This window comes from Poromitra crassiceps (genome assembly GCF_964638095.1).
Source record: "Poromitra crassiceps genome assembly, chromosome: 6".
Lineage (NCBI taxonomy): Eukaryota > Metazoa > Chordata > Actinopteri > Beryciformes > Melamphaidae > Poromitra > Poromitra crassiceps.
The window spans coordinates 26831244-26854446 of NC_139627.1; the positions used below are offsets into that span (position 1 = coordinate 26831244).

Below are 23203 nucleotides of genomic sequence, written 5' to 3' on the forward strand. Positions count from 1 at the left end.
TGGCTAAAGATTGAGGACATCTCCTAGCCTGGTGTCAAACAGGCATCTCTCCAGCTGCCTGCTGGTGCGCTTTGTTTCACACAGAAAAGAAAGAAAAAAGGGACTGGGCTGGCCTGTTTCAACACTGGGCTTAGTCAAATCACTTAGAAAGGACCCAATGTCCGTCAAACACAGAGAGCTTTCCGGGTCATGCCCCGGTGTTCTGGCATTAATGGGAGTAGGGTGTAGTGTGTGTGTGTGTGTGTGTGTGTGTGTGTGTGTGTCTGGGGGTGGGGTAATTCGATTTCCATGGCTAATTTTGTGTTTTTCTCCGTTGGTGTCCTGAAACACTCCAGGTCGAGAGCTCCATGCAGCCCCAGAACCCAGGCGATCACCAGAGGCGACAGCAGGATGAGACACAGGAAGGAGCCTGGTCTCTGAACATCTGGCAGGGCAAGGCTTCCATGACTTGCTCAACCTCAGGATAAAAAAAGGCCCTCAGATCTGCGGGGATCAAAGTGTGCCCTGGGTGCCTGAGCCACCGTGGCCTCCCTCAACATATTCAAATAGGCTTTCCTGAAAGCAATCGGAGCCACAAGCAGACCTCAGAACATCAACGAGGCAGGAAAAGGGTGATGGTGAATACCTGAAAATCTGTGCGCTCTCTCCACACAGAATAACTCAAGCATTAGTGAAGCCCATAGTTGAAGGAGAAAAGAGGTTGTTTTTTGTCAGAACATTTAAATACAATACAACTGGATTTTCAGATCTGAAATATGGTATTCATATGCTCAAGTACAATTTAGTCAGTGTAGTGACCTTTCAATGTCTCTAATTACAAAAACAAAGTCTAATTTGTGTGTCTCGAATAAGAAAAATGACTTGTCCTTTAATCTGTGATGCCACACTGCTGGCTCCATAGATACTATTGATATTTACATGCCCCCACAATACTGAACTGGAAAAGTTGCAAAAGACGACTGTTAAAGTATTAGTTGTATATAGCATGTAGTATAGGATTAGAGTTCATGGTCCATATTAACGAATACCACTAACTTATAATCATTCGGCTACAAAATATAGTTAACATGTACTGTATGTATTTGATGTCATTTCAAACTGAATGGGATCCTATGTGGAAAGACAAGAAATATTACCTTTAGTGCCACTGAGCTTGACACCCCAATAAATAAATAAAAATAAAAATCATCTATGTTACTTGAAAGGCCTGTGTTAGAATATGAGTAGGAGCTGCAGTGACACAGGCAGACTGGTATTCATTGCAACATTTCCGTCCGTAATCACGCTGACATTATAAATTCATCAAACAGCGCTTCCCTTCTTCAGCAGCGGTGATGCCTGGGAGCGGGGGGTCACCTGTACGCAGCATTACCGAATTAGCCGCTATCTAACCCAGACCTGCTGTGGTGTGCTGACACTAATCCCGGGCCCGCTGGAGAGGCCTGTCTGTGTTACATGATCACGTCTAATCCCCGTAATCTCTCAGCCCGCGCTGCTAAACGCTATTCCACCTCCGTCTCTTACCTCATACTCTAATAACATTAATGAAGGGGCGAGCCCCCATTACCCGGGCTACCCTGGCGGTGGGCTGGGTGACGGCCATAATCGGAGGCCCCCTGCACAGCCACCCACTCAGCCTTCCAGCCAGTCAGAAATTAATGTAATTCATCGCCCGGGGCAAAAAGCAAACCAAACATATGTTCAACAAATCACGGTTTGTGTATTTTCTTGTCACCGTTACTATGCGCGTCTATTAGCGTCATTGATGAGATCTTTAGTGAAGGGCTTGCTGTGTGGGAGAATGAGGGCTTTGAAGTGCTTGTGCCACTTCTAACCCCCTACCCTCCTGCTACTACTATGAGACGTTTGTGATGAGCTGACCCACGTTATTAAAATACCACACAAATGATCGCTCATAATGCTCTCTCCCTTTGTTGTCAACAAAGACTAGCAGCAGAGGATTGGTTGGGATGAAAGGTTGAAAGGGGTCCTGTATTAAAAATGGCACTTTATCCATTAAAGCAGGATTTCTCCTGTCTCATTGTGTAATTACCTGCACCCGCCAGCTCTGTGCTCGGGCTTACCTTGTTTACACTGCGTGTCTCGCAGTCTGGCTGTCTCCCTGCAAGGCTTCGCTACAATGTCTTCTGCTGTGCCTTTGTCTCTCTTGATGTCTTTCACTTGTCTGTCTTGGCTGTCGGGGCCGACCTTGAAAGAGGAGGCGTAAAACACACCCCAGAAGAGCAACGTCAATGAAAAGAAGAGGATAAATAGACAAAAGTTAAAGCAAGCCTCATCGTGTTCTTTTTCCTTCGTCTTATTTAGTCATGTGGAATATGTATTCATTTATTTACAATTTGGCACTCATATAACTCAAACCCATTAATGTGCTTTGCAATGTTAATCACATGCTAATGCAATTGCATATCCCCCGTTATTAGCCCTACCTCCTAGCAAACAGCACCACACAGACTTAATTGTGAGGCTGAAAAAACAGCACATACAGACTTGCACTCATATTTAATTTGATCTTTGAATAAAAGAGCTATAGGAAAGTATTAATCTGCTTAACATTTCTAAGTACATCCTCCAAAGGATTTTGCTTTTTTTTAATCTTACATATGCTCGGCAGAGTTACTGGCAAAAACTGTACATTTTCCTCATTTCATCCTTTCAACATCAAATGGTGAGCAGCAAAAATTGGATCAGACTTCAAAGACTGCGATGTGCTCCAAGTCACGGAGTGGCTCTTCTATTTCACATATTGAATTCGAGCAGGATATCAAAGTGCTACCAAAGAACCTCAGGTCTTTACTAAAAAAAGGGGTCTAACATCTGTAGAGAGAGACGCGCAAAGACAAATCACCTCAGGGAACATACAGCATTTATTCTCAGACGTGAATTTCCAGCCTTTTGATACCCTCATTCCTGTACCACCCTGTCTTCTCCTCTGAGATGATTCCCTCATTCCCGTACCACCCTGTCTTCCCCTCTGAGATGGAGGTTGGAGCAAGAGAAGTCTTTTGTCTCAAGGACTCAACAAATTCCCAACGAATAATCTATGTTAAAGCTTTGCAGAAGTGCAGTATTATGCATACAGAGCTAAAGCCAGACATAGGAAAATGCTCATTCCACTGATATTATGTTACTTACCTTTTCTCTGAATATGTCATCTGTATATGACTGTCTGCTCCATGGGCCATTAGTCCTGTGAAAGTAAAGCACCATACAGTATAGTATTGTTTATTACATTGTAAATATCATATTACTACATTGTAATGGAGCAATATGTTTTATGGTTTTATATTAGTAGAGCAGGGATTGATTCTCATTTATCTTGTGTAACAGCAAAAGCTGGTTTACTATATGGGGCGTGGTAAAAGCACTCGTCTACCAGATCCGGGTTCAATTCTCGGTTGCGGTACTTCCGGCTTGGTCAGAAGCTCCTACAGACACAATTGGCCATGTCTGCGGGTGGGAAGCCAGTGGGGTATGAGTCCTGATCGCTGCACTAGTGCCACCCCTGTTCGGGAGGGAGGGGAACTGGGGGGAATCGCGTGATCCTCCCATGCGCTACGTCCTGCCAGTGAAACTCCTCGCTGTCAAGTGAAAAGAAGCAGCTGGCATGTATCACATGTATCGGAGGATCATGTGCTAGTCTACGGCTCTCCCCGGATCGACAGAGTGGGTGGAGCAATGACTGGGACAGCAGGGGAATTGGCCAAGTACAATTGTGGAGAAAATGTGAGAAAAAAATCAGAGAAAACTTGATCAAACAAAATCGTTCACGGTTATGCAATTTGTAGAGATGCACATTTGCTCCTGTGTGTGATCATCATTATCACGTTGCTAAAAAGGTGTAGAGAAATTTAAAGTAACATCTACAAACACAATGCTGCGAGCCAGTCATGCTTTGAGTCTAGAAAAACTAAATCTCATCCACCGTGGACTTGGTGATGCAACTGCAGCTGCAGCCGTGTTGGATGAAAACACAGAAGTGGTGCGTGGCAGAGAGGAGGGATATGAAAAGGGAACAGAACAGCGTGTAGGTGAGAACATGGATCTTACAGAAGGAAAATGGGCCAGATCATGTCAAAATAAATCTATATGGAGCGATGCCAACACTGATTAAACAGAATTGTTAAGTGGAGGTTTGAAGTTTTTCTCACCAAGGAATATGATTGTAAACATGGAGGGGAAAAATCCCAGATGAGACTCTGCTTGGTTTGAGTATACAACAAGCATAACATTTTTTCAGATGTGTAAATCTACTGTTGGAGTGTGGAGAGAGAAGCACAACACTGACCAAAAGTCAACTAGCCATTAAACAAGCAAAGGTTTCAGACTGGATATGGACGTGATTTTTTTTTTTTACACTGATAGGCATTGGGGTTGGCAACATAATTCAATTCCATATCATGGTTTACAAAAACCTCTCCTTATATTCATTTCAGCTTTTCTTGCTAAAGAACTTGTATAAACAGATAAACAGCTCTAGCTTTTGTCCAGATGAGATACAGTATGTGTGAATTGCAGTACAGAGAGCAGCTAGCTGCAGATTGAGCAAAGCACCATCACTGGCACTGACACCATGTGCTGCTGTTCTGTTGGCGGCTGCTCTCCTGCTTAGCACATACTTTCTTAATGACTGGTCTGCCCATATGCTGAATAAACACTAACTCTTCAGCTCGTACATCTGGAGACCAGTGCAGCACCCAACCCCATTTGTGGTCAGACAAGTGCGCTATCTTGGTGGAAAGATATTTATTACATTTATAAAAGTGAGAGAGGTGGTGCGCAGGGAGGAGCTTTCCCCCTGCGGTTGAAACAACAGTGCAGTACATTACGGGGCAAAAGGAGCCCGTCTGGCAGGGCGAAAGATGAGTGACAGGTATGGCAAGTCCTCCAATGGTGGTCTAGTTTTCTGTCTTATTCAAAGATTGTTTACAGAGGGATGAGTTTGGGGGGAAATACTGAGAAAAATAATATGAAATAAAAGTTTGAAGCCTATTCTCTGCACAAGATAAAAAAAAAAAGAAAGCGATAGTAAAAACAGCAAAAAAGAAAACATCATGCCACAGAAAGAAATATGCTTCCAAAGACAGCAGTGGCTGAAGGACAGGCTCACCCGTGCTCCTCCATGGTGGTCTTCACACCGGCCTCGGGGAGAGATCTGTGCCTCTGCAGTTCATGGTCTTGACGCACCCGATGGCCCCTGTACACTGCACAGGCAAGCAATGTTAAGACACGGTGAAGGTCCATGCACTCACACGGCCGTATATAACCCCTCTCCTCTATCGGTCATCATCCTGAAGAACATATAACAAGATGTCCACTAACACCACTGAGACAGGGAGTAGATGTAATTGTTGGTCATTAACACCATTTATAATGATTTATCAGGGCACTAAGAAGAACGCCACCAACTCAAAACATTGTGTTTGCTGGCAGAGAGTGAAATGTGCTTCGCATCAGGGACACGGGGTTGAGTTTTGCAGTGGGAACGCACAGTGTGATTAAAGGGACAGACCGCGCTCTGATGGATGGTGCCGAGTTACTCCGTCAGCGGGCTTTGTGTTTTACTTGTAAAATTATATGCACAGGAAAAGAATGCCGGAGTACATTGTTGAGCCATGGTTCTATTTTGCATGGTCTAATCTGATCGATGGCGAGCGTGTCCCCCAGGCCCTGCTGAGATCTGAGAAGCCACCAGGCTCATGCATTTGAAAGGCATCTGTTTATTTTCAGAATGCAAATGCGGCCCACCTCAAAGGCTATAAGCTGCGGAGAACACACAATGTGAATGTGCTGGAGTGCTCCGCCGGGGGGCCGGGGGGCCCCACTTTTGTCAGGTTCAGGTTCTCCCCTGAAGCCCGGCGCCCACACGCAAAAAGACACTTTCCCCAGAAAGGGAAAGACGGGAGCGACCAGGAGGCTTTTCTCAAACAGAAACCCTGTTCAGCCGCTCCGTCGGCCTTATTTACCAGGCTTTTAATGGAGGACATTTACACAAGGTGTGCAGGCGATGGAGATGCTCCGTGTGCCAGATGAGGGCAGCCCTTAGGAGAGCCAAGGGAAACAATGCCAAATCTCCTCCCCCAGCCCTCCTCTCTCCTGCCCCTCTTGGCACCCTCCCTCGTACTCCAGTGAGAGGCTCGGGAGGGGGGAGGAGGAGGGGGAGGGGGAGGGGGGAGGGGAGACCCGGGAAGGTTAATGTGCCCACTTTGATCTCCGTCAAGGCACACTGAGTAAGAATTAATTTACATTTCAGATGAAAAGGTTGACAGTATAAAAAGGCATCTTGTTTCTGCTATGTGAGAGCTGTGTAATAGGCCAGGAATGTGAGAGAGGAAGTGGCGAGGAAACAGAAGGGATAAGCCCCTCTCTTGCCTTTACTGGGAAAGAGATGAAAGGAAAGAAGGATCTCAGTATGCGCTGTTGCTCTGAAACATGGGGACCAAATGCTGCCCAAACTTTCAAAAGCTTTTCTTGATGCATTATTAATTAATTATTACTGTTTCGCGGGCCACTCATTGAGATCAAAAAGGTGTTCCACAAAGCCAGAAGGTTTTTCCAGGCCTTTATTGAAAACGCACGGAAAAGTGGCGTGCATTTCCCGCCGGACTACATGAACATTCCAGACGTCTGCGTTTCGAGCGATTGAGGAAGTTCAGAGGAAAATGTCACTGGTTCTTTACCTGACTGTATGCGCACAGCGGCCGTCTCCCTCTCCTTCTTTAGGTGCTTGATGTTCTGCCGAGCAGAATAGCCCCTCCACGCTGGACAAAGAGAGAGAGTGTATGAGAGATAGAAAGAAAAATGGCTACTGCTGACCTACCTCTGTGAAACAAAATAGACTGCACATACTACACAAGATCCCACTTCAAAACCCTGCTAAACCAGGTGGCAGCGGGATAGATCCCTTTGAACTATCTGAGGTCTTATTGTCTCTTCTGAAGCATTGCTCTTAACCCCCATAGGTCAAGCTGTGGTTATCAAACTCATCTCTTTTATGAAGACTCGCCAACGCATAATAGCCTAGAGGTGATTAAGAAACCGCCGGTCAGATCCACTAAACATTTGCACCTGTTTCATCAATAGACAATAAAAGACTAAAAGAGAAGCAACGTCATATTTCTCTCTTCATTTGCATTTAATAATAACATCCTATTCTTTCTGTCCAATTCATATCGGTCTACCTGACTGAATGACGACGGCCCCGTTGGTCCTCCTCTCCTTCTCTCTGCGGTAGCGGCGGGCCCCCAGCCAGCCCTTGGTGTAGGCCTGCATCACCACCACCCGCGCGATCACCCCCCTCAGCAGCAGGTTCAGCTGCTCCACATGGTAGTACTTCAGAAACACCTGAGAGGCAGTAGAGCCAACGCTAACACAGGTCTTTGCATCAGGAACAGACATGCTGAGATTCTACTGCCATACGCCGTATGGTTTCTGATACATGTTGTAACTGTGATGGAGATTCCACAACCAAACATGTCATACAAAAACAAATTCCATCATTCTACATAGAGCTGCTTCTTTTAATAAAATGGGAGATTTTACCTTAGTCTTCCCTAGGACCCATTTTTCTAGTTTGGCTCGCTCCAAAATGGCAACGGCATTCTCTTTGCTCGTCTCAGGCATCTGGTGAGCCCGGAAGGCAAGGTAGTAATATCTAAGAGAGGGGGAAAAGAAGAATAAATTGACCTTTGACAGGACAGAGATATTGTAAAATGCAAATTTGAACACCTTATTCCATGCAACTTTAGACTACAAATATGTGAAACTGTTGTTTTCGAGCCCCCAAGCCACAGTTGGAAACACGAAGACAAGCTCCAGTTTGAACAGAAAAATGAACCTGGCTGAGACATGAGTCTTCAACAGAGGCCTATTGTTGGAGCTCTTTTGAACTGATGATAGTCTCTTATTTCACTGGCCTCAGAAGATGCCCATCAGCCAGGGCCTATCAGCGTGCATCAGCTCCACGCCGTGTTTATAGCTTATTGTCTCGGGCCGGCCACTCATCCCCTTGTCGTAGTTTACAAAATACCAGCATTGGACACAACTGTTTGCTCAGGGACATGAAGGCTCCAAAACGACTGCTTCATCCCCTGTGTTCTGGTGTTGGTCAAAGAGAAGAACAACAAGAAGGAAAACGTCTTTGAACTCCACTCCCCACCTCAGTCTACTACAGCCTTTCATTCTAATTCCTGTTGATACCTGTTATTTCTTTGATGGTAAATACAAAGCACTGCTTGGCAACATCAGAAGAGGCTTTGATATGAGAGGACAAATGTAAATCCGTTTTAGGTGCCGTTCAGCCATTCGGACCGTCAGTAATATTTCTGCCTGCTCGGGTGGGATGATATACAGTAGATTCAATAGAAGGTTAAAATGTAGTCTGAAGAGGAAATGCATTAACCACACACACACACACACACACACACACACACACACCCACCCACCCTGGAAACCCAAATCCACAATAACCTTCTAACCATGTAAGTTAGGGTCTTATGTGCATAAGCATAATATTGAGCATCTAAAAGTATTAGACATAGTTTCAACATCCTAATATGCTTTGTAAGGTTCTTAATGTGGGGTTTGAAGTATGCTCCAGACTTATTACACAATCAGCTCCGTGAACCAATCAGGCTGAAGTGCCTCTACCCTGCAAATTAAAGAAATGCATCAGAATGTATCAAGTTGTTCAGCACTGTTGGGGGAGGGGAGGGGAGGAGCACTGGGGGTACTTCAGCAGACACACCTCCACAGTTTCAGAGCAGAGAATAGAGCTGAACAGTCACGTGACATTTCTTGCCCCGGAAGAGAGTTCCCCATTCATTTCTCCATTGACATTTTGAAAAATCCTTATATAACGAGTTTTAAGGCTGGAACCAAGCCAACACATGACCTACTGAATCGTGAGTGACCATAAAACATTTAATTTGGAGCAAAAACATAAAATAACAACCAAATTTAATTTTCGACTCCCTGCCCCCGTCTTTATCTTTTGTTTTTGCTCTAACTGAAATGTTTTATGGTCACTCACGATTCAGTAGGTCACGGGTTGGCTTGGTTCCAGCCTTCAAACTCGTTATATAAGGATTTTTGGAGAAATGAATGGGGAACACTCTTCAGGGGCAAGAAATGTCATGTGACTGTTCAGCTCAATCCTGCTTAGTTTTTCATGATTTTGAAACCTATTTTATATACTCGGTGACGTTTTAATTGTTCAAATTTGACTGGGTGGTTAATAACAGAATGCACAAAACACATTTATCACATTAGTCACTTTTGGGGTATTTACATGACTTGCATGCATTCCCTGGAGACTTACCCTAACCATAACCCTAACCACTACTTGCCTAAATCTAATCCTAAACTTAACAGAACCCTAACCCTTAACAACTGACCCCAAAATCAGCTTTTTACCAACTGGGGACACGGAATTTGTCCCCAAATGCACAAGCCGTCCCCAATCACCTGGTCTTAATTGGAGTGTGTGTGCCCCCCCCCCCCCACACACACACAAGTGTTGCAGAGATAACAGTAAATTATCAGGTCAGGTGATTCATGATCTTCCATTTATCATAAAATTAAATGACTAAAAACACTCACTAACATTGGGGGGGGGGGGGAATTAGGACACACGAGATAATACGTGGTCTTCTAAGTTCTACAGTTCCAAGATTGTATTTTTTTAGTTCATTTTAAGGTTTCCCTAGAGCAGTGGGACTAACCAGCCAACTCAAAGCTTTTTTCACAGGCCACAAGCCCAAGTTAATTAAATTTTATATCATCTTAAAGCCTCCCCCATTAGACATGCCTGGAATATTTTTCAAAGGATAATTGATCAAACGTAAGTTTCCTTGCATTTTCCCTCGGCCCTTGTCTGAGTGTGATGTATTTTTTCCCCTTGGGGCCAAGGAGGTGTTAGTGTATAATTTTGAAATGTTGCGTTGCTGAGTTATCTGATGGACATTTGAACATTAGTACAGCATGTAGGGCTTGTGAAAAGTTATCAAATGCTGTCCCACAGTTGTTTTTTTAAAACAAGCAACAACATGCTTACATAAAGTTGGCCTAATGATGAAAGCCTGTTTTAATTGTGTCATAATGCAATACCAATGGGACAACGAGACCACTGCTGAGCTTTTCCAGGACACCGAGCATATGAACAAATTCCTTATGGATAAAAACAGTAACTCTATTAAAATGGATCACCCCCTATTATCACAGTTCCTCCCTGTTTGAGTTTGATCCATATTCTGCAGACTGGAGGATCCACCCAGTTAAGAGACTTGTAGGATGTAGTTTCTCTATCACTAACGACTTCCAATTAGTCAGCCTCTTGCTCTGCTCAAGTTGTACTCCCATCTAATTAAGGAAGTGGTGTTTTCATGTGATGTAGAGCAGGGATCACTTGTTCTGCTGTCTCTGGGGTTGTGTCAGTGCACTGTGGAGTGGAGGTGGTGCTGCTGTCTCTGGGGTTGTGTCAGTGCACTGCGGAGTGGAGGTGGTGCCGGGGCTGGACGCCGCTGTTACCTGTTGACAAAGTCTTCAAACAGGATGCGGTGGGAGTAGCCTTGCCGGCGGATATTCACCGTCTCCAGGATGCCGGTGTAGCGCAGCTGCACCATTACCCTCTCCTTGCAGTAGCGCAGCGCCTGCCTGTCATCGTTGGGTTTGATGCAGCGCACAAAGTGTGGCTGACCCACCACCATCTTAGACAGCAGGTCCATCAGGGAGTACTGCACACGCAGGATGAGACAGGAACAATCAGTCAGTGGAGGCGGACAAGACGAGGAAAAACCAGAGTGCAACTTTCCCGTGCATACACTGTCAGAGTCAAATGGTATGTTGATGTGCACTTCAAACAGCATCCAGCCTTTTCACAATATAGATGCGCTTGACAACAGAGTTTGCATTGAATGGTAATTGACCGTTTTTATCGGGTATAAATGATTAATAGTGTTTTCAGTGGCACTGTGAATTTCAGTTGTTTTGAAACGTAAAAGTTTTACTTGACTTTTTGAAGTGCAGGGACAGAGCTTCCGATGTTATAGACAAGCTCCATAGCCTGCAGTCGACTAACTCCGGCCTACACAAAAAATCTTCCAGGCACCTCACTCTCCTTTGTCAAGCGCTGCTTGAATGCCTTTGATCAATACAAGAAATAGCTATGCAATAAAATTGGTCTTCAAGATTCAGGCTACATATTTGTAGCTTAGCTCTTTTAAAGCAGAGCTAACTAGTCAAGTGAGGAAATGAATGCTTCATAGTCAATCTTATTGGTGTGAAGAAACCAATGAGGGAGTTTGCAGCTTTGTGGGAGACTTGGAAAATTTTAAAAAGATCATTCCTAAAAAGAATAAATGGGTGTCAAAGTCATAGCCTGCTTGTAAATTTTTCTTTCGTTCAGCCTGTTTGGGGATACTTTATCATCCATAGAAAACTTTTGTTTGCAGTTTGCTTTTACTAGTCTAAACGTTTGTGTGATCCCACTGTTTAACACACCTACCACAGTGCTAAATGCATTATTAAATGTCACGGTCCTGCTTGTGTAAGATTTGGTACAGAATTTTTCTGAATTTGGTACAGTGTTATCCCTTCCCTTATCACATGGTTCATACAGAAGACGGACGTGATCGTTTGCAACAAGCGTGCTCTTTAGTTTGGAATGTAATGTTACCTGTTTGTAGGTGTCTTGTATTGTTGTGTGTTAAATGTATAAACGAACAGCGTAATGATCATCACCGCTAAGCGCTACCACCACACCAGACCGAGCTGTCCGGACAAGCCAAATAGAGATACAGCAGCCAAGCTACGCAAGACTGCTAAGCAGGTCAGCTCCGCGGCGCCTAACTTTTTGATGTGACAGCCAGGGTGGGAATTTCATCTTCTGCGTCACTTTTTTATTTTAGGACTCAAGGCCACATGCCAGGGCACAAAGGCCATTGCTCTATTGACATTGTGAAGAGTGATTTTTCTGAAATGTGTGTTAAAATGAGCCAATCATAGGGCAGGCTACATTAAACTGAGATCACTGATGCTTTTAAACCTGACAGTAGCAGAGCTTACGGATACGCATGAAACGCAGCAAAACCACACACACACTCATACATTCGTTCCCACTGGTGAATATATTGCTTAACATGATACCAACGTGAAAGACGCATGGAAGTATGTGGGCAGTGACGAGAATAACGTTTGAAAATAACGTTTGAAACGGACGCATCTATTTACGTATGAAAATGGAGTATAAATGAGCCATTAGGGATCTCAGGGCATCACGGCCAGAGGGAGGGGCAACGGAGGTCATGGCCTCCATGTAATTCCCACCCTGGTGACAGCCTTTATATAGAACGCACAAAAAGGTGTGGACCAAAGCAACTCAGCAGGCAACTATAATAGCAACTATCATAGTGTTTCAGACCTCCGCTTCTGGGCCATAGACATTGTCAAACCCCACCCGAGGGGTGGCGACCTAGACAGGACGCTTCTCCAGCGCGAAGCGCACTGGATCCACAGGCTGGATACCTCCGCTCCTAACGGACTCAATGAGGAGCTGGACCTTGCATGCTTTATTTAGGGAGATCTTGAAGTCTGTAGTATTGGAATGCCTACTGTTATGCTATATTTATATTTATATTATTCATTAATTAGATGCATTATTCTGTGTGATTCTTACATCATATCCTTGCGTGATTTTGCTGATATGTTTGGCATCAACATCAACATGATAGGACCTGTATTTTCCTACAGCATTATTGATGTGACATGTAGCCTATTTTTGCATTAATATTTTTGTAATATATCATCATGTATGAATCTCTGCTAGTTCTGTCTACCTTAGTAGAGCAGACCATTTCCTCTGACGTCAGGGCTCTGCCCCCTTCACGTCACTCCACACTACCTGTGCCACGTAGGCTATGTTCTCTATTTAACCTGGTGCGGTGGCCGACGCCCTCCCATACAGCCTGATGAAAACCAACGGTTGAAACGCGTTGCGTTTGTGCCTTGCCCGTATCACCTAATTGAAGATGTACACTGTTTGTTAACTGTGAAGTACGCAGGTATATTACTTCTTATTAAATTGATTTACCTTTAAAACTCTAAGCAGCTCATTTTTTGCTTTGACAGCCTTTATATGTCATGGTTCCAGTATTCTGCTAGAAATTTCTGGACAACGAGCTCTGATGTTAATATTAACGAGCTCTGATGTTAATATTAACGAGCTCTGATGTTAATATTAATCCTATTTAGGCTTTACCCTGTTTGCATATGATTTGACAAAGGCCACCAGCCCGAAATGTTATTTGTCTATTAAATCTTTGCATCTGAGCCAGAGTGTGCAGTTTCATCTCCACACTTTAGAAAAGAGGCAGCATTTACATATAGGCTATGACACATACAACTCAATTAATCAATTTAATATAGTATTGAATCGAAACAATCGCATTCTTCTGCAAACAATTCATGTCATTTTCTTGATGCTAGTGGAGTTGTGTGTGGTTTTCCGCTTTGATACTGACACTTGTTTCAAGAAAATTCCACAATATTCTACTTGCTTTAAGAAAAATCTGATTTTAAAACTGAATAGACTAAATGACTTGAAGACTGAATGTTGTTATCAGAATAGGTGGGTAGTGTCGACACCTACGCGGAAATAGGAGGCCACAGTCTGTCTCCTCATGTTGGTGGTCTCTCCCGGGTGACGCATCATCTCCATGGTGTCGACCTGAACACAAGCATGAACACAAAATGAACGGGCTGCATTCAGGAACAAGCCGACTGCAGCATAACGAGTGACTGCAGCATAACGAGTGACTGCAGCATAACGAGTGACTGCAGCATAACGAGTGACTGCAGCATAACGAGTGACTGCAGCATAACGAGTGACTGCAGCATAACGAGTGACTGCAGCATAACGAGTGACTGCAGCATAACGAGTGACTGCAGCATAACGAGTGACTGCAGCATAACGAGTGACTGCAGCATAACGAGTGACTGCAGCATAACGAGTGACTGCAGCATAACGAGTGACTGCAGCATAACGAGTGACTGCAGCATAACGAGTGACTGCAGCATAACGAGTGACTGCAGCATAACGAGTGACTGCAGCATAACAAGTGCACTAAGAGCATCACTGGAAACGCAGCAGATTAAAATTAGACGGCCTGATTTCCAACCTGATGACTTTGGCGAGCATTTCTACTTCCGCTAAATGGGGCAGTTGAGAACACACGGCCGCATTAACTGTGCCGTCTGTATAACACAGCACCATAAACACTTAGAGCTAACAAACCAGAGAGTACTATGATCTCCACTGCTGCGGGGCATGGGGGAAATTGAACCGCATTCTGAATTATGAGACTAGCCATCACCAACCAGATAGTCCCGGATTAACGACGACACAGTATAGGCTTTCTAATGGCCCTCTCAGTTCATGGCTTCATCAAAAGTAATGATGCGATAGATCTTTTATGGTAAGTCTACATGGAAGTGCATATCTTAATACTTTATTTGAGCCTAGCACAGATGGAAAGGTATGTCAAACATTTTTCAGAGTAACTTGGAGTCAGTTGACGCTGTGACAGGGTGACAGGTTGCGATGTTGATATGTTCATACAGAAGTACAAGCAGTTATCTAGGACTTTGCACTGTTCTAACCAGGGTGAGATACACGGGCGCACTACTTTAATCTGTTTGTACTGCTAAGTTTTTGTACTGGTAAATCTTTCACCAACTTTGAGAGAACATGATGGCATACATATTACATCAATCACGCCGAGTGCTCATTTAAAAGGCCCTTTCTTCTACTGTGTAGGGAGGTTCAACAAAGTGGAGATGTCTTTCCACAAGCATAGGCTCTTGCCAGCCTATCTATGCTTGTGAGTAATTCCTCGTGTAAAAAGATGAACCTCCTCGCATTTTCTTTCATTAACATCACAGATGAGCTTTATCCACAAATATTTTGGGAAGCCAGTGTGTCACAGGTGTTTGAAGAGAGAACCTGTACATCATTCAAAGTTTGTAAAATATAGTTTAATCAATTATCTATATAAAAAAAATCAAATGTTAAATTTCAATTATTGTTTGTCATGAAATGAACATTTTGAAAGACCACTTGTAATTATGAACTACTTATTTTGAAATAATATTAAATGTTATTCAATTATTTAAAGAACATTCATAAACTTTTGTTATGTTCCATAGGATTCTTACCTTCAATAGGTATTTGGGAGACTTTGCACAGCACATGTCGGAGAAAAACATGGAAACAAGGGAAAGTGGACAGACAAGGAGGAAAGAATCTGAAATGAACCTTTAAGGGGTTTAACGCTGTGAATCATAATGTGAGCATTTTTGTTACATAGACCAACAAAAATCTGTAGCTGGAAATGATATCTTAGACATTATGATTTGACCACATGCTTCCCCTTAAATTAGATAAAATAGACAGTGAAGAAGATGGAAATTAAATTAGCATCTTCTTCACTTTGTCACAAGTGAGAAGGTGTGAGAGTCCTTTCTGTAAGAAAGCTTGTTGGTTAAGTGATACTGCAAGAACATGTGTGCAAAGCCACCAAACTATCCAGGAAGAACTTCAGCTTTAAAGTCGAGCTGAACCCAAGAATGACTTTTCTTTTCTTTTAGTTCAAATGCCTGGGTATGCAGTGCACCTATTTAATAATGTATGCAAAACAAATCACAACAATCTAATTTCTTTAGTTTTTCACACTTTTTCACATCAAAAGTTTGTTTTTCAAGATTTCATTGATAACAGTAATGTACAGTTTGCTGACGTCACCTTGTACTATCAAATTTCTACCCCATTTCAACCAATCATATCACGACATGCAGCTGTCAATCAAATCTTCATTTCTGGATAATTTTCTCTTCCAAATGAAGTCGAAAACGGCGCCTAGTGCCTGTCATCTGGCAGAATTCCTATCCCATAAACTAACTACTAACTTGGCCAATTGTTAGAAACATGAACAAAAAACAAAAACTATAATCTCTAAGAATGCAAAGAAATGTAACTGGCTCGTTAAAACGCGCATTCCAGGGATATCGTATCGTTACAGCAACGATAATGGCGCGCGCATCCGAGAGCTAGCGGTTGTCAGTGGTTGCACCTCGGAGATTCCATGCCGACGTGCTGCACTCTCCGCTCGGCAACACGAAGGCAGCCTGCGGCTCGCTGAGCTCCACTCCTCCCGTCAAAAGGCTCTTCCCGAGGGGAGCGCCACAACACGACTGAATCCCACTCGATTTGGAGGAGGAACACGCCAGGATTGGCCAAAGCCCAATCCAGTCCCCAGAATTGTCAAATAAAATCATCGACATGATACTATGACCCGCCTCTCAACCTGTCATCTTAAAACTATGTTTTCAGTCTGCAACGGACTCATTATGCACGTGACGAACAGGTTCAGTTCGACTTTAAAAGTGAACAACATAGATTATTGTTTGTATATGTCTTCCTTGATTGAGAGGAGCTGATTATTGAGTCTGTGGGACCAAGAAGATATTTGAAAATATTACAGTGTTTCAGTGTGCATAGCAATGAAAATGCCAGATGGCAAGGCCACAAGGCAAGAGAGCAAAGATAGCAGGGTAGTCAATTAAGTTGGCTACGCTTCACAGCACATGTAGTTACTACGGCGCGATGCCTGTGAGCAACAAATAAAAAGCATTCTGCTCTCGGACGGACGCCACAATTTGTGCTAAAGCAGCACGAGCCCCAACCTTGTTGCGTCCTGAACTGAGCTGCGGTGGCAGGGACCGACTCGAGGCAGCAGTGATTCTTGCCCTTGAAGTTGCCAGATTTCCTGTTCAAAACACAAAAGCAAACTGTAAGACAGCCATGAGGGGAACACACAGCACTATGGTAAAATCAAGAAGAAGTCATTTTAGGGCTCACTTAAGGCTTTACAAAGATTAGAACTGCTGTAGGAAAAGGCGTAGAGGGAAACGGTAAATCAGAAAAAACATACACTTTTTCGGCTGATAGTCTACTACTTTTTCAACAAAAGGATAAAAGGCAAGCAATGTGAAGTAGTGCACTATGTTCACACACACAACGTTCATATTCGGGCACAGTATAAAAGACAGTTCAGAAGGAGCCTAAAAATGTGCACGGAATGCCATGGACTGGAGAGAGAGAGAGTGCAGCTGCGTGCACAGCAGTCCTGCAGCCCCACACACAGCGGAAAGGATATGAAACATAGCATATGCAAGACAGTCTGAGCATTTCAAAGTTTCTGCACAAGATGTCCAAATGTTTTCTCTGGCTATATCTTCACAGGCTAAACTGTGATTAATAGCAGTGAAAGAAGCCTTTGAAGCAGGATTGGTGACATCAAAGTCCTAATCCATGGGTGGCAGGATTTTTATAATGAGTGGGAAGTATCTTAACACATTTCAAAGGCTTTACTCCATGAATAAACAATAGCTGCACAGATGTGCCACACACACCTTTAGAAAAATGTGTCTGCACACACAGCAGGCAGCATTACCCAAGCAGCAGTGTATGGCAAGGAGGAAAACCTTCTTCTTAAATATAAGATAAAACCGAATTGACAGGCGCACAATATTGTTCTATATTTTACACAGCACACATATGGACTTCTAAAATGCAAATATGAAGTAAGCTTTTGTAATATAATTTCAAGACTTGAGTTAAACAGTTATTGATCCGGTCTGACAATGAACCATAAAGCAACTTTCAAACTGGATCAGTCCTTGCTTTCTCAGAAGACTCGGGAGTCGGGCCTATCAAGTGTATATTGGAAGCATTACTCATACATTTCTGCATCTCTGGAGAGATCAAAATCAATTTATGCTGGATTAATTAAGAGCCAGACCACTTCTAACTTTAGACAAAGAACATCCTACTTGTGCCAAAGGCTTCACTGCAAGCAAAAGGAATGTGTTGTCTCACGGCACACACACTCACATGCACACACACACACACACACACACACACACACACACACACATGCATGCACACACACCGCTGTAGTCAAAACAACCCACAACATATGATGTGAGAGCACTTCAAAAGGATTCAGCCAGTCTCTTAAGCTAGTGATGATATTGCTTTTAGCGTTTGACGGTTGACTGTTTTATTTATTTATTTTTATCAAGTGTTTTAAACCCCCCTCCCCCCATGTCTTCTGCCCAATTGTACTTGCCCAATTCCCTGCTAGGGAGTCCGGGCATTGCTCCACCCCCTCTGCCAATCTGGGGAGAGTTGTAGACTGGCACTTTCTTCCTCCCATACATGTGCAGTCACCAGCCGCTTCTTTTCACGTGCGAGGGGTTTCACCGGCAGGACGTAGTGCATGGGAGGATCATGCTATTCCCCCCAGGTCCCCTCCCCCCAAAACAGGCACCCCGACCAACCAGAGGAGGCACTAGTGCAGTGACCAGGACACATACCATTCATCCGGCTTCCCACCCGCGGACATGGCCAATTCTGCCTATATGGACACCCGGCCAAGCTGGAGGTAATACGGGTGCTCGAACCTGCTACTCTCATGTTGGTAGGCAGGGAATCTACCACTGCCCTACCCGGAAGCCCATTTATCAGAATCAGAATCAGAAAGACTTTAATGATCCCCGGGGGGAAATTTGGAATCTATTCATTCATCTATTCTATTCATCTATTCTATTATTTATCTATTCATTTTGCTATTAATACATCTTGCATTTGGCACTCACTAGAACAAACAAAATCAACATATTCTGTTGTATTCTGTATTCATATCAGTATTCTGTCACATGGAAACACACACTTTTATATTTGCTAATAATATGATTGAAAAAGCATCCACAGGCACGTGTTAGCATTTAATTGGTCATAATGAACACGTTTGTGAAGGGCCTTTTGTTTAGAATCAGAGGGTCAGATTTTACTGGCTCAGTCGATGCAAAAACTCACAAAAGTAAAGTATGATCTTAGAGAAACTGTGTCTGGTATAGTACCAGTGCACAGGCAGGGCCCCGTTCCAATTAGCCTGGAGTAAAGCTGGATGGATTAATTGGAGAGAGGGTCTTGTGCAAATGAAGAGCGCTCTCTCCTCTCCCCATTAGGGCTGCTGGGCCGGATGATCTGAGCACATTTGTCATGATGAATTAGCGGCTGCCAGTGGAACGGCCTGGTGGAGTGTCACTGCTTTTCACGCCTCTCACTTCCATGACAGCATCAAGGCGAGATGAAGGCGCTGCGCTGCCATGAGGGAAACTATGACAGTTGTACCTAAAGCCTTGCAAATGGACACTCGCTGCTTCTCTTCATGTATTCCTTGGTGGGTCGTATTAATTCCTTCTCTGTGCGGTTTGGGATCCCCTCCTGACTAGATGATTAGAGGCTGGGTTAATAGTCAGTATCCTCAAAGATTTCCCCCTCCTGAGACGTGAATCCAAGTGAACACCTGTGATGTCCGGCCCAAAAGACGACCTTCTCATTTAGATGCAGTGGAGAGAGCCCGGCTAATGATGTGGATCATAGTTATTCAAATAGGGAAGAGAGTGAGAATGAGGAAGATTCCTTTTAGACAGAAGACTCATTCCAAAGAGCGCACGTTTGTTTTTTGCAAGAGTGAAAGCGATTCCTCAAGTTTTTTTTTTTCCAGATTTCCCCCGATTTCTCCCCAATATTACTTGGCCAATTCCCTGTTAGGGTGTCTGCATTGTTGCTCCACCCCCTCTGCCAATCTGGGGGGAGCTGTAGACTAGCACATGCTTCCTCCAATACATGTGCAGTCGCCAGCCGCTACTTTTTACCTGACAGCGACGAGTTTTACCAGCAGGACGTAGTGCATGGGAGGATCATGCTATTCCCCACAGTTCCCCTCCCGCCCAAACAGGTGCCCTGACCAACCAGAGGAGGCACCAGTGCAGCAACCAGGACACATACCCTTATGGCCAATTGTGCCTGTATGGACACCTGATCAAGCTGGAGGTAACACGGGGCTCGAACCTGCGACCCTCGTGTTGGTAGGCAGGGAATCTAATAATGGTAATAATAATTGATTGCATTTATATAGCGCCTTTCTAAGTACTCAAATCGCTTCACATAATAGAGGAAGAAGACTCAACTCATCCACCATCTACCCCCGCACTACCCGGACGTGATTCTTATTTTTCTCACTGCTCTAAAAGGGGCCATATGATCACAACAAAACAGCAGCATTGATATGATATAAAAGGTTAATAACTACAGAGGAGGGCTATGGTAAAGGAGAGCAGGTGAGGGGGTAATGTTTCCCATCAGGTCATCCTGTCTCGGGGAACAGGCGGTGGAGGGGCGTCCCACTGATCGTTTCTGCTTCACGCATGTTGCTCTTGGCATGGACTTCCAGGACAAACACTGAGAGAGGCAGAGAGGGGGGGGGCCTTCCTTGGCATCTGTGCGTTCACTTTGAAAATTAAGCCCAGCAAGAATCCTGTAGGGGAGGGGGGGGGGGGAGAATCCTGTAGGGGAGGGGGGGGGGGGGGGGGGGGGGAGAGAATCCTGTAGGGGAGGGAGGGGGGGGGGATCCTGTAGTGGGGGGGGGGGGGGGGACTCAAGCTGGCAGTTGTATTGGGGTTCTATTGACAAGAATAGTCAATGTGCTTGGGATTAAAAAGCAATCCCGCGTTCAATATGACACCTCCCTACATGCTTTTATGAGTGCCAGTGTGCGCCTTGTACTTCAGAAGCTGTGGATCGAGCTGTCGACACGGGGGACAATCACAGTTGTAAGAGAGAGCAGCCTTTCCCGAGCTGAGTGAGCAGAGGCTCGCTGGATATCTCTCCCGCTCCTCTTTTTGAAAACATGTGATGTAGAAACTCAACTCAGCACCCAGGCAAATGAGATTATAGCACCCGTAACCCCCGCCACGCTCCCCACCCTCCATAACCACCACCGTTTATGCCTAGAGTTGGCTCCAGGGGCTGTTGATTTAAATGCCATCCGCTACTGTCAGAGCAGATCAATCATAAAAAGCATGGTGTAATTGGCTTTGGGTGACACAACACAGTGTTGCATTTATCAAAGGATGTTGTACCATGTGACTTAGGAGAGGCTGCTCCTTGCTATTGAAGTACGGGGCCGTCAAAATCCTACTGCTGACTCAAAAAAAATAAAAAAAATCCCCACCACCACGATTAGGGGAGAAATTGAACAAAAGTATGACTTGCTAAGTGTCTCTTGGTAGACAGAAGTGTAGTAGGGCGCCGCCCTGGTGAAGGACTGCGGAATGTTCCCACTGGGATGAAAAGCCTTCTGCTGGGGGAGAACAAAGGGCCAAATGTGTCATATCACTGCATGAAGGCTGTCATTTCTTCACAGGAGCATCTCTTAACATGAGAGGGGGGGGGGTGTTTAACATGAAGTGTGTGTGTGTGGGGGGGGGATTTTTTACATGAAGTGTGTGTGTGTGTGTGGCGGGGGGGGGGGGGGGTTTACATGAAGTGTATGTGTGTGGGGGGGGCTTTAACATTAAGTGTGTGTGTGTGTGTGTGTGGGGGGGGGGGGGGGCTGCATCTGTGGCATCTCCTACAGATGCCGTGCTTTTACATTTCATTTACAGGACTTGAACTTCTGACTTCAATATCTAACAGGAGAGAATATTGTTCCAGCAGCAGAGCACTTTGTTGTGGTGCGGTCAGCCGGTCCAAAAGTGTCAGAGCAATTACAGTAGAGACTTTCAAATGTTTTTGCTTTACTAGTGTCCTACAAGCTTGTATGTCAGCTTGTCACGTATGAGCAGATTTGTTCATTCGTACCGTTAAAAAGTACGACATAAAGCAATGACTGTGTACTTCAATCGCTGATTAAAACATAATACTGCAAGTGAATTCATATGTATTCATTTTAAGCATGTATGTATTTATGTAGATATGAACTTATTTTTTGGTTCAGCACTACAGTCAATGAAACCTCACTTTGGAAATAAAAGTTCAAACAAATACCCCCTAAATGCACAAATTCAGCCACCAATTCACTGCCAATCAAACTGAATGCCGTTTTCTCCCTTGATGGGACAGATTAAAGGAGAATTTCTTTTTTTTTTAACCTGGAGCCTTCTCCTCACATTAATTATTATCTGACAACTCACCCAGTGTTGATTTTGAGCGTCCTAGGCGTTGTTTTGAGATAAATAGTGGCCAAGCCAGTCCTAGAATGGCGCTCTGTCGGGGCCACATGGCAGCGTGCTCTTCCTCCATGTAAATAGACAGTTTTATTCCCGTTTTCTACCCATATCGTCATTATATGATCCCTAAAGAAACATCAGACTGCTAATCACCCCCAGGTTATTTCCAGTAGTCTTTAGCAGGGATCTCATTTCCTCATTCGGGGTCAATGTCACCAACTCTCGTCAAGTCCCGCGAGACTTTCCTGCCGGCTGGCCCATGTGTACGGACTTGACGAGAGTTGGTGACACTGACCCCGAATGAGGAAATGAGATCCCTGCTAAAGACTACTGGAAATAGCCCGGGGGTGATTAGCAGTCTGATGTTTCTTTAGGGATCATATAATAATAACAATATGGGTAGAAAACGGGAATAAAACTGTGTATTTACATGGAGGAAGAGCACGCTGCCATGTGGCCCCGACGGAGCGCCATTCTAGGACTGGCTTGGACACTATCTACGCCTAGGACGCTCAAAGTCGCTGCGGAGAACACTGGGTGAGTCGTCAGATAATAATTAATGTGAGGAGAGGGCTCCAGGTTAAAAAAAAACAAAATTCTCCTTTAAAGCCTATGTTGTTTGCTTTCTACTGTATGGATTTGGGAGAGTTATTCATTTTCACCTATATTGATTCACTGTCTAGGATCACAAGAATAGCTTAGATTAGATAAATACTTTCTCGGGGAGAATTGTTGATTGAAGCCTGATAAAAAAAAAAAAAATTGTGGCAATTGGTACGATGTGAGTTGAAGTTGCTACCGAGAACCATCTGCTAGCTAAAATCAGGAGAAATATGAATATGGAATGCTAAGTGTTTTAGAATCCCTGCCCATCCATACATAGCAAATTAGACTTCTAAGAAAAATATTTCTGCAACCACAGTTCTACATATATTATTTTGCAAGTGCTTAGGTTAAATCACACGCATATTTCAAATCATCAGGCTGCCCCTTTACTTAGCATATTTTCATCAATAAACTTGCGTTAGCTAATAATTCAAAATGACAACAA

General features: G+C 44.1%; 1 protein-coding gene across 1 annotated transcript in view; it reads right to left on the reverse strand.

Annotated features, from left to right (window-relative positions):
* Positions 1–23203, reverse strand: part of myo3b (myosin IIIB) — a gene marked incomplete at its 3' end in the record, with an annotated part of 63992 nt that overhangs the window by 12848 nt on the left and 27941 nt on the right. Inside the window, 10 exon segments of the mRNA XM_083638172.1 lie at positions 2085–2208; positions 2977–2992; positions 5129–5222; positions 6699–6779; positions 7200–7362; positions 7561–7672; positions 10546–10751; positions 13664–13741; positions 15229–15249; positions 16756–16838. Coding sequence (XP_083494298.1) covers positions 2085–2208; positions 2977–2992; positions 5129–5222; positions 6699–6779; positions 7200–7362; positions 7561–7672; positions 10546–10751; positions 13664–13741; positions 15229–15249; positions 16756–16838 — 978 coding nt within the window.